Source organism: Suricata suricatta, chromosome 11 (genome assembly GCF_006229205.1).
Source record: "Suricata suricatta isolate VVHF042 chromosome 11, meerkat_22Aug2017_6uvM2_HiC, whole genome shotgun sequence".
NCBI classification, from domain to species: domain Eukaryota; kingdom Metazoa; phylum Chordata; class Mammalia; order Carnivora; family Herpestidae; genus Suricata; species Suricata suricatta.
This window is the reverse complement of record NC_043710.1, coordinates 99610532-99622955: the sequence shown is the minus strand read 5'-3', so window position 1 is coordinate 99622955 and position 12424 is coordinate 99610532. Positions and strand designations below refer to the sequence as shown.

Below are 12424 nucleotides of genomic sequence, written 5' to 3'. Positions count from 1 at the left end.
CCAAATTGAATTTTGAAAATTTGCCCTGTGAGCAGGGCTCGTGACGTCCTACTGCAAATACTGCAAAATATTTTCTAATCATTGTGGTCATATTTTGTATTAAATTCGATATAAAGTAAAAACAAGAAAGCTAAATTTCATTTTTGGAAATTTCAACATTTATAAATGCACAAAGTAAGAGTGAGAGACTTAAGTGAACAGGTTGACCATGCAGGGGCCCCTCCAATAAATGTGAAAATTGGAAGACTTCATAATTTGTTTCAAGATCCTCATAATGTTCTAATATTTATTTCACTGTAGGCATAGAATGGTTCTTTCTTACTATGGAAATTTTGCTTCCTGTCTATGGACTTGGGCAGTGGGGGACACAGAGGCTAACACTGGCCAGAAAGCTCCAACTTCCCATGAGAAATGGAGCCTTCCCCCTCAGTTAGCCTCTGGCCACCGGACCGCCCCCCTGCCCCCCCCCCCCCCCCCTCGCTGCCAGGACTCCCTCTCCCTGGTGGGCTGCCAGGACTCCTCTCCCTGGTGTCAGGTCTCGCCCCTGCACGACTTTTACGTGTAATTGGAGAACAGGGACTGAATAAAGAATATTGACTGTGATTCCGTACCTTTAGCAAATGCCCACAAGCTTTTATCCAGATTCCTTTTTGTTAATAAGAAAATCTATTGTCCAGACAGATTTAAAGAAAACTTAACAAATGGTATAGGCACCTCGTCAACTCAACTGTTTTCATAAACACCAAAAAGTAGTTAAACTTTTGTATATATAACAGAAAAAAAAATGACGGTAACGGTAAGTCTACAGTATTTGTTGCTGCTCAATTTCCCAAAATACAATTAGGACATAATTAGCTATTAAAAAATTTATAAAATTGAGTAGAAAACTTTGCTATGGATTTAGTTACCCACTTTTGCATTAAATTTTCCTTTATAAATAAAACATCATGGCTCTCATTCTAAAATTAATGACCAAAAGATGAGAAATTCCAAAAATGTTCTAAGAACAATTACAGTTCAAAGCAACCAATCTTAAACTTTGAAACATGACCTGTAATTTTCCCTTCGACGGGTCTCCCCCTTGAGCATTCTCATACTGGATAAGCAAATATGCCGAGACTAAGTGTTTCTTAAATGTAAGGGCCTCAATTATTACAAAATTACTATTTTCTAAACTTCAAAGGTACCCATCCTTCTCCGTCCTCACATTTCGTTTAATTCTCCACAACACACTTCGTGTAATACCTGACGTGTGCTGCCCCAGAGCTGGGCCTAAGATTTTAAAGTAGAAACACAATCCTCATTTTCTAGGAGTTTTGGAACAGGCATTTGAACATCACCAGCGGACACCTTAGACGCTGAAATGTGCTCTCCGTCCCGGCAGCAGGCAGCTCACGACGCCTTCTGGGCGGGGGACAGATTCACCGTGACCTCGTGACAGCACCGCGCGTAATACTGTCCACTGTCTACCTCTCGGAGCTCTGCTCTCCACTTCCTCCTACTTCCAAAGTCATAGGTTTAAAACAGTACTTAATATCCAACAAGATACAAAAGAATTTGCAAGAAAACTTGGAACGTGCAGCATAATGAATAAAAATCTGCGCGAGAGCCACTCTCTCCCAGCGGGGAATGTCTGTCCCGTCTCGGTCGCCTGTGTCCTCACGCCCCCAGATCCGCATTAGTCTGGGTATTCAGTCCCCCCACCCCCTCCCACCCGCAAACCAGTCAGTTGCTACTTTGGATTGACTGAAAGGAACAAGGTAAGTGTTGCCTTCGGAACATTCTAAAAACGTTTATTTTTAAAATATATAAATATATATGTACATATATTTGGCAAGTTTACTGCTCATATTAAGACCGCAACAATTTTGCTTATGCTTTTCAGGCCTTAGGTTGTGGTTTTCCTCTTCCTCCTGGGTAACGGACACTCACTACTCTTTAAAACAGAACATCTTCCTTTCCAGAAACCTGAGGCTGTAAATCCCTTATCATCAGACTTTAAAATTCCAAAATAGTTCTATGCTGCAGATCAAGTAATCAGTTACGTGACTGTACTATAGGACAGTAGGTTTCTGCCTTGCTTTTAATAAATTGGATAGAATAAATTTGGCATAATAAATATTAGGAATATAAGTATTAAGTGTGTTGCTGAACACACTTAATATGTTTGCTTTGCGATTTTTCTCTGCAATTTAAATGATCTACCTGTCTCCCTTCATTTTTTTAAACAGTTGAAGCAACAAATATAAGCTTCAGTTTTTTAAAACAAGCTCTCCAGCCACAGAAGATTTAAAAACTCCTTATTTAACAACAAACAACTAAACTAACAGTCTCCTGCTTTAAAAAGAAAGCCAACATTTGTAAGTTGGAAAAACCTCGAATCATTTTCAGGTCACCATGAAATCCAACTCTTATCCTGCAGCAGGGCGTGAAGGAATGATGTGGTGCTCCTGAATACTCATCCTCTCACCTGCACCTGCCCCCACCATGTCGTGGACACCAGCTCCCTCTTTTGATCAAAAGAAACCAAGAGTGCTATTTCTAGTTTTAATTGCATTAAAAAAAAAACATAACAGCATTATTCAGTGCACGAATATCTGAAGACCCTTCCTTGTGCAAGTACATTTTTGTCAGAGAGGGAAAAAAAAGAGGGAAAAAAGCAATTAAGAACCCCGCCCTCACCCTTCCCAACTACTTCTTCCGGTGGGTATAAACCAAATGTACTGTGAGGAGTTCCTAACGGGCTCTTCATGAACGCAAGCTTCTCCACAAAACAGCATGCTGTTACCGGGTGTGCGACGTGAGGGGTGCCGCCATGCTAACCGACGGGACTGGCAAAATAGAGTTGTTTTGTCAGGTAAGGCAGAGATCTTAATGTGTATGTAATCCAAGTCCAAATAAACCTTCCTCCAGCGCAAACTCGTGCAGCCTTCTGCCCAAGCTCTCTGCAGTTCGGGTTCTCAGCGCTGTCCGTGACGCTCAAGGTTACGCCATATATATGAACGTGTTGATGTCGGACTCATCTCTCCTGATGTATTTGTGCTCTATGAGCCATTCTATTTGCTCTTTTATCATTTTCTTTTGTGGCAAAAACATGTTTTTCAAAATTTCTACTAGTTCAGTCTGCAGCTGAGCATTGCTGATTTTCTTCCTCATCTTCATTATTTGTATGATGGCTTCCTGAAAGAAAAAAAAAATGAAAAAGCATTAATATATTACATTTTAAGTGAAACAACAAAAAATGACTTTTTTACATATTCCATCATCTTTCCAACATCTTCCCAAATGACCCATCACTAGTAGGTAAGTCTTGAGACCAGAGGCTTTCACCTAACAAACGAAAATGCTTTTTCACTCAGTGTAAAAGAAAATCTGATTACAAAGATTTTGACAAATGAGGAGAAGCAACACAGCCCATAACCTCTCTGCGGAAAACCACACTGAGTGTTCTGGGGGCGCTCCCTTCCCTCCATCACTTTTCCTCCATACAACGTATCATAGTTGTGAACACAGCACGTCTATAATCGGGTATTGTGTTAAACATCACTTAAGATACAGCAAATTCTTACACACCCCTTTTCCACTGTATTCAGAGTTAATTCTTTGTGTAGTAGCAAATGCCAGACGGTGTCTATTTTCAAAAATAAAAAATGACTACTCTTTGTATATTTATCAGATTAATAAACTGTATTTGCTGTATTTACTGATTCAAAAATTTCTTGATTCAATTACTTTGACTTCCTACAGGAGTAAGCACTGTTCAACTAAGTCAATTTTATAAGTATTTCCTTGATGATTTTATTACTATTAAGTTTATAATAGAGATAATTAGAAAATTATTAAGTGTTTTCTTCTCTTTTGCTTTTCCAGGATGATCTCTGTCCTTAGCAAACCAAAGGCATCTATCTACCTTGGTGGAGATCAGAATTTGCTAAAAAAGGAAATCTGAAAACAGAAAATTAGGTAATTTTTTTTTTAAGTTTATTTATTTAGTTTGAGAGAGAGCATGTGCATGGGAGAGGCAGAGAGAGAAGGAGACACAGAATCTGAAGCAGGCTCCATTCAGGCTCTGAACTATCAGCACAGAGCCTGACACAGGGCTCAAACCCACGAACTGCAAGATCATGACCTGAGCCGAAGTCAGATGCTTAAGTGACTCAGCCACCCAGGTGCCCCTAATGTCCATTCATTTTTGAGAGAGAGAAAGTGTGAGCAGTAGAGGTACAGAAAGAGGGGGACAGGGGATCCAAAGCAGGCTCCAGGCTCCAAGCTGTCAGCACAGAGCCCAACGCGGGGCTTGAACTCCTGCGTGGCTCAGTTGGTTAAAGGTCTGAATCTTGATTTTGGCTCAGGTCATGACCTTGCAGTTGTGAGATTGAGCCCAGCACAGGGCTCTGCACTGGCAGAATGGAGCCTGCTTGGGATTCTCTCTCTCTCTTTGCCCCTCCCGTACTTTCTCTCTCTCTCTCTCTCACTCTCTCTCAAAATAATAAACATTTAAAAAAATCTACCAGAGGCCACCAAGACATACAACCTTTCAGCAGCCAAGAGGATGTGAGCAATACAATTTTTAAATTCCAGTAAAGTGAAAATTAGCTCTTTATTACAGCTGGAATACCTACACGCTTTAAAATTTTTTTTAAACATTTGAAGATAAAAGAGAAAAACTTCTGAAACCAATATTGCACAGTGTATTAACTAAAATTTAAATAAGAAACAAATAAATTTAAAAAATCAAATTTTTTTCAAAACGTAGACATTCTGTCTTAACATCACAAACCTGGGTTCTTAGTATTCGTAGTTGAACTATTCCTTCATTCTCTTCTTCTCGCATCCTTTCCGTAGTGAGCTGCAAGCGTCCAATCAAGTTGATTTTACCTCTTTTCTGAACTTTTGCATTTTTTCTATAAAAAACATTGAACCAAATATTTTCAGTGGAAGGTCTTTAAATAATAGCAACTATGTCTGAGAAAAAAGATAAAGAAATTTTCTAAAGAGTACTATACTATAATTATTTAAAGGAAAAGTTACCAATAATCAACATACAGCTTTATTTAAGAACCATATGATTTCATCCAGGTTCGGTTAATAAAATACTACGTGCCTGGTAGTAGCAAAGTTAATATAATCTCTATCACCATGAAAGAGCTTAGATAGTTGGAAACATATGGGCTGTTATTCAGCATTATCATGTAAATGGATTTTAAGGGGGGGGAAATGCTTTGTGTGAATAAAACTTTAGAGTGCAAAAGATGTTTAAAGATGAAAGCAATATAATCAGATCCCAAAATGTATCCATGAGAAACATGGAAACAAGTGAGCACCTCCAGTTCATTAATACGTTTGATGAACAACTAAATGGCAGAAACCTGGGGTGATGTCAGTATACAGATATGTTAAATGTATGTAAGGAAAATAATCATTTTGTTAACAATAAAACACCAAAAATTCAAACAAGGTATTTTTATTTTACATCAACCAACACCAGCCTTACATTAAACTGAACTCCTGGTTCACCGAGAAGAGGGTGCCTTCCGTAAAGTCTTTGGGTGAGTTGACTTGAGGTTCGTACAATAAAACTTGCCGCTTGAGCTTTGGGAAAGCTACCAAAGACTGGGAAGAAGAGAGAGAAAATGATTACCATCTATAAACAGTATGAACTAACCCAGACCAGCTCTCCAGCGTGGCTCACGACATCACAATCCAACTTCTGTCTGCTGCCTCGACGGGCCTAACAACGTGAATATGTGTACAGCGAGGGAGGGACACGGGGTGGATCATGAGGAAGGAGGCAGTAAGTGACCTCTTTACAGTAAGACCAGAGACTCTGGGGATCGGTCGTACGTGATCACAGCACAACCAACTTGCCAGTGACCCACCGGCTATTTCTCTCTAGACAATTATTTATTCTGGAACTGCTAAGAGGTCTATGGAGTAGGGGTAAAATGGAGCTACAAGCAGGAGACTAATGAGGACCTTTTATAGGCCCATGAAAAGACCGAAGTTTTCTAATTCTTACATTTTTGGTCATAAAATCTTGGAACACATTCTCAGTATGAAATCGTTGGTCACATTCCTCATAGGTAATATTTAAATACCAACTCAATCTTTCTCTCCACTCCCCCTTTTTTAAGTTTACTATTTATTTTTGAGACAGAGAGAGAGCGGGCGCGCACTCCAGCAATCAAGGGAGCATGAGCCAGGGAGGGGCAGAGAAGGAATCCTAAGTGGGCTCCGCCACGCTGCCAGCTCAGAGCCCAAAGCGGAGCTCGAACTTGCAAACCATGACATTATGACTTAAGCTGAGATGGAGAGTCAGGCGCTCAACTGACTGACCCACCCACATGCCCCACTTCTCCCTTTTTTTCCTGTCTTTCATCATCTTTGTAACTTGCTTATTTTCAATTTCCTTTTTTACCATGAATACCTCACTAGTGCATTATACCTCATTAGTGTGTTTTTTCTTGGTTAAAGGTCAATTGCAGAGTGTTATGAATTCATAAATTGATTACAAGCAAGCCATCAAACATTTCCAGCTATGTAACTGGATACAACTTAAAAACAAAAAACAAAACAAACCCATAAAGTCCTTCTAAGCTCAGCGTCAGGGAGTTCAGTTGCAAGTTTTAGATTTTCAAAGCTGATTTTCTCTCTGGGTCTTTGGTTCCATGCAAACAACACAGCCAGCTGAAATGTTGTTACTTCCAAATCATATTGCCCTACTTCATTCTTAAATGTTATCTGTAAGAGAGAGAGTAACATAAAGGTAAGAATCTCTTCAGGAGGATTACCACCTCCCGACTAGGTGGAATACCCCTTACATGAGATTATCCATGGAAAAGACTGGTACTTGTCTTCCAATATCCATCCTTCCTTTCTTACACGGTAGTAAGCAATGCTAACAGACCTTAATGACTGCCCAAAATAAAGGCTCATCTTCCAGCTTTCATGGAGCAAAATGTGGTCATGTGACTAGTTCTGCCCAATGAGATGTGAGTGGAAATGGTGGGGGAAACTTCTAGAAGCTGCTTCTAACATAAGGAATACTTTCACCCTTCCCTTCGTGTTGGGCTGGAAGACGGCCACAGTGGTGATCATGCCGGATTCTGCAGACAAGAGCAGTATTACCTGAAGATGGCAACACAACCAGAAGCTACGTCCCTTACAGCTTCACGAACTAGACGCGCCACACCTGCTCAAACTTTCCCACGGGAGAGAAACAAAGATCTATCTTGTTTAGTCAGCTCTTACTTGGAGTCCTGGTACTTTCAGTCAAACCAATATCTGAACTAACACACCATCTACTCACAATTCCATTTGACATGAGATGATGCCAATGTAGTTTTCTACCACTATGATTTTTCTTGTAGAATTCTTCCACTTCAGGTATCAAGTCCTCCAGTTCAGTGGGAAGGGAGACAAAGACTTTCTCAGAGCTTCTTGACCATGCACCAGCATTCAGAATTTTTATATTAACCGAATCAGCTATAGGTAGGAGTATCAGAAAATATGAAGTAAATAATCTTGAAAATGGATAAGATTCAAAAGAAATTAAATATGTACATATCGGGTAAGCCCTAGTGAAAAAGAAAACCCTAAAGATTCTGGTAAAAGTGTCTTTAAAAAAAAAAAGGATTAGAGGGATGCCTGGCTGGCTCCATCAGGGTCGGGAGTACGAGCACCATGTTGAGTGCCGAGATTACTTAAATAAAAATGAAACAAGGGGCGCCTGGGTGGCTCAGTCGGTTAAGCGTCCGGCTTTGGCTCAGGTCATGATCTCACGGTTCGTGGCTTTGAGCCCCGCGTCGAGCTCTGTGCTGACAGCTCAGAGCCTGGAGCCTGCAGCCTGCTTCAGATTCTGTATCTCCCTTTCTCTCTGACCCTCCCCTGCTCATGCTGTCTCTGTCTCTCAAAGGTAAATAAACATTAAAAAAATTTTTTTAAAACCTTAAAAAAAAGAAAATAGAAGTTAGTCTCTTCATGTGGCTAGATCTGAAACATGTAAAACTCAGGCAAGTGAGCTGTGGCTATTTAAAAAATAACACACACATACATAAAAATGAAGATTAGCAAATCGAAAATCTGTTAAATTCTGTTTTGCCAGATGCCTTCAAGGAATGTGGACTTTGTAACATCTTTGTACCTATGACTATTAAGATTCATTTCTAATTTACTGGAAAACAAAGATATTCTCTTTAAGAAAGCCTACATACATAATATATGTAATTATAAAATAATACCTGGTAATGCCAATTTATTATTTTTGTGCATTTCCTTAAAAGCTTGGTTCAAATCTTCAGATACTTTTATGTCCTGAAACATTCTAGCAAGCTTGTTTACATAGTCTGCAGGCATACCAACTTCCTATGAAAAGCAAAGACAAAAGAGGTAATGAACAATAATATATAGATGCTTTAATATAAAATTATTCCTCTTTTATTTGAATACTTACAGTCTAATATCTATTAAATTTGATTTCTTAAAAACTAAATGAGAGGACACAGGTCACCCAGGCTTTCTCTGCATGAGTTCAATGTGCATGAATCAGTCACCAAGTATAGTTACATCACACCAGTCCCCCACAACATCTCAACTTTAAGTTATCACCGTATAGTAAATGTGAGTAATGCATAAAGTACAAATTTACTTCTCACCAGTGACCAATTACAGTTCTCCTTTCAAAAGCTGTTAGTCATCTGTTTATTCAGTTTTCCCACAGAAAGCAAAGCATAGTGACAAATTCACTTGACATTTTATAAAAATGGATAATCAAGAAAGCTAAATGCCCAATGAAGAGGATAAAAGCACACCAAGAAATAAAAATAAAGCTGGAAATGAAAATAAATGGAACATAAATGGAATTCTAGAAGAGTGAGCTCAGGTTGTAATGCTGATGCCTGCCAATGATGAAGACTAAATGTACATGCAGCGGAATTCAAGAAGGCAAAGTATCAGCACAAATGAAAAGGAGTAGTGATGATGCTAATAATAATGATAATAAGATGGTCTGGAAGAAGTGACACCACCAAAACTTCCACGACCTTGAGTGCCCAGAAACAACAGGTTGGAAGCTGACCCGGACCTCCAGGGACAATGACAACTGTCCCAGGTGCACGGATGGTGCTCACCCTGTGCTCTAAGCCACATGACAGGAAGGCATGTGCCAGTCACACTACTGCTTACTGACACGACAGCCTTCCTGAGCTACACTGCATCTGCCACAAAACTCACTCTTTTCCAGTGTACAGTTAAGTAGGTTTTGGTGTATTTGGCTATCGTGGGACATGTTGTATGAACGGGATCGTGTACGAGGTGGTCTTTGTGACCGGCTCCCGGTGCATGGCGCTGTCAGACCGTCCACGCTACAGCGTGTGGCAGTGCTGCCTTTCCCCTAACCACTGAATAACATCCCGTTGTAGGAGAAATCCACTCTGTGCGGATCCCTTCATCAGCTGAGTGACATCTGGGTTGTTTCCACTTTATGGCTCTTATTAATAATGCTGCTATGAACATTCATAGACACAGCTTTGCATGGTCATACGCTTCAGCGCAATTACTTAGGAACAGAACTGCTGGGTCAACTCTGTTTAACTTTTTGAGGAATTGCCAGTGTTTTCCAAAGTGACTGCACCAATTTACATTCTCATCAGCAACGTGTGTTTCCAACGTCTCCACTTCCTTGCCAACACTGGTTACTATCTTTTTAATTTTAGCTTCCCCAGTGGGAGCAACGGAGGGGGAAAGTAAGCTTTGATTTGCATTTCTCTAATGACTAATGATGTCGAACATCTTTAATACACTTATTGGCCATCTGAATATCTTCTGTGAAGAAATGTCTATTTTATTTAATCCTTTGCCCATTTCTAACTCAGTTATATTTTTACTGTTGTGTTGTAAGAGTTCTTTTGTATTCTAGACACGACATTGGATATATGAATTGCAAATATTTTCCTAAGTACTCTTTACAATTTTTCCTATATACTTATTTATTTTTAATTTTTTAAATTTATTTTTTTTTGAATGAGAGACAGAGGGTGAGTGGGGGAGGAGCAAAGACAGAGAGAGACACAGAATCTGAGCTGTCAGCACAGAGCCTGATGTGGGGCTCAAACTAATGAACCAAGAGCTGAAGTCAGATGCTTAACTGACTGAGCCACACAAGTGCCCCCTTTTCCTATATATTTATAACAGAGATAGTTTCTAATGTTCTGACAGAAATTTCTCAGTCACAAAATAATAATTTTTCCCACTGATTGTTAATATTAACATCATTTTGCACAGTGTTCGTTTGCAGAGTAATTCTTACTATCCTATAAAGGCAATCTGTAAATGTGTATTTTGAAACACATATATAAGTGAAAGACACATATATAAGATACAGAACTATATATACCATATTTAATCTTGCTATATATTAATACAATATTATAAATCATCAGCACCATATATATAAGTAAAAGACATATTCAGTAAACTGACAGGAACAGACTTAAAATATTTTGATATGAGAATCAAAATTAAATTAGCACTGATTATGCTAAATAAGCCATCATCTTTTACATATTGCTTCTTTTGCCTATACAAAAGACTTTATTTACAAACATCCCTACAGTTAAGCATTTACTACTGAAAACATCTTAACAATGCAATGATCTATCCTATAATCCATTTAATAAGGTCAGTTCAAATCAAAGTGGAAATAGAAAAGAGCAAAACATCAAAAGCAAAGCAAGAGCAAAGATGTTTCACTAAAAGTCTTCATTAAGAAAATATCCTCTATTAGGTACCTATTTTATCATTTATGCCATGTTCTTATAAAATGTCCCCTACTTCAACACTACAACATTATGTAAGCACATATAAGAACCATGTGCTATAATAAGAAAAGCAAATATTAAAAAATTTACTTACTCTTAGCCACTCTACCATATTCTCTTCAATTTCGCTATCAGCAGAGATGTCTAATATAAGACGTCGCGTCAAATGAGCTTTGTGGTATCTCATAAAAACGTCTTTATTTTGTACGTATTTAAGTACCAACAGCTGTACAGAAAACAGAGTTACTTTCAATTCATGTGCACTCTTTGCCACCTCTCTTACTGAGACCTTTCCATATCCCCCAGCCAAAATCCAGAAGCATATACAGAGAGAGGTCTACTAAACTGCCCATGTCTGAAAAATAACCAGTCCTGATACATTACTACTTAAATATTAGCAAATTTGAGACTGTAATCAAATAACCTTTTAGTTCCTATAAACATCAATTTTCCAGATTTTATATGCAATGTAATAAAACTTTACATGAAAATTAAGGGTTCTCCCCCAATTTTCTCTTCTGTAAAGCCTTCGCTTTTTTCTAACACTAATCTTCTAAGCCTTTTTGTCTATATTCTCTATCTTTACTTCTTGTTTTTCTTCCTCTTTGTATTCCTGGACTTATAGCGTATTATACTGAAAGCCAGGACACAAAAATGAAAGCAATGAACTCTTCTCTACACCCCTGCTGTCGACCCTCCTCTTCTGGGCTCTCACAAAAAGAAAGAAGTGAAAAATTCCCAGTCTCTCCACTGCCACTCCGAACACCATCAGCCCCGTTTCCCTCTAATAGGAGCCAGCACTGAATCCCTTCAAAAGAATCAAGAAGGGGGGAAGAATTAAATCTATTTTCCTTTCTAGAAGCTGCAGAATAAAAATTTCCAGGAAGAAAAACAGCTGCCCTATAGAGATCTTACACTGTGAAATTTCACATTAGCTGCTCACACATAAACATTTTAAAAAATGTGATACTATCACAATCTTACAAGCAAAACACAAATTCAAAGTAAGATCATGAAAATTTCTGAAATTAAAAAAGATATGTACCACTTCTTTAAGCTTTGCTTCAATCTCTTCAGAGGTTAGTTTTTTGCTTAATGGTGTCTTTCTTAACAACATGTCACAGTAATTGGCAAGCAGCTCAGGGCATTTTGATTCAGGCTGAGTTTTTAATCCTACCCTGAAAAATAAATTAAAAGCAATTGATGAAAAGTGACTGATATCTGCAAATATTTTTTTTCAATATTCATTTATTTTGAGGAGAGAGAGAGAGAACAACAGGCGAGGGGCAGACAGACAGAGAGGGAGAAAGAGAATCCCAAACAGGCTCCACACTGTCAGTGCAGAGACCGATGCGGGGCTCAGACCCATGAACCGTGACATCATTTCCTGAGCGGAGATCAAGAGTCGGACGTCCAACCAAGTAGGCCACCCAGGCGCCCCTGCAAATATTTTTTCTAGAGCCAATTTTTCACAAACAACTTTCTTATGTTGTGTAAATCCAGTGATCAGGGCTGAGAGTGGGGAGAGCAAGATGGGAGGGGGCATCAGGTTCCCAGAAGGCATGCGCAGCGCCCCGAGACGGAGACCTCTGAGTACTCTGTACCCA

General features: G+C 39.0%; 1 protein-coding gene across 3 annotated transcripts in view; it reads right to left on the bottom strand.

The window, feature by feature from the left end:
* Positions 1-608: 608 nt before the first annotated feature.
* CUL5 (cullin 5) overlaps positions 609-12424 on the bottom strand; it is a 102914-nt gene continuing 91098 nt past the window's right edge. For all 3 annotated transcript variants that reach the window (XM_029956530.1, XM_029956532.1, XM_029956531.1), the window contains 8 exons: positions 11863-11995; positions 10912-11043; positions 8241-8364; positions 7310-7485; positions 6580-6741; positions 5495-5613; positions 4781-4904; positions 609-3180 (listed from right to left, as the gene is read on the bottom strand). In XM_029956530.1, the coding sequence (XP_029812390.1) occupies positions 2986-3180; positions 4781-4904; positions 5495-5613; positions 6580-6741; positions 7310-7485; positions 8241-8364; positions 10912-11043; positions 11863-11995 (1165 nt within the window). In that variant the 3' untranslated portion in view covers positions 609-2985. The remainder of the gene's footprint in view (positions 3181-4780; positions 4905-5494; positions 5614-6579; positions 6742-7309; positions 7486-8240; positions 8365-10911; positions 11044-11862; positions 11996-12424) is intronic.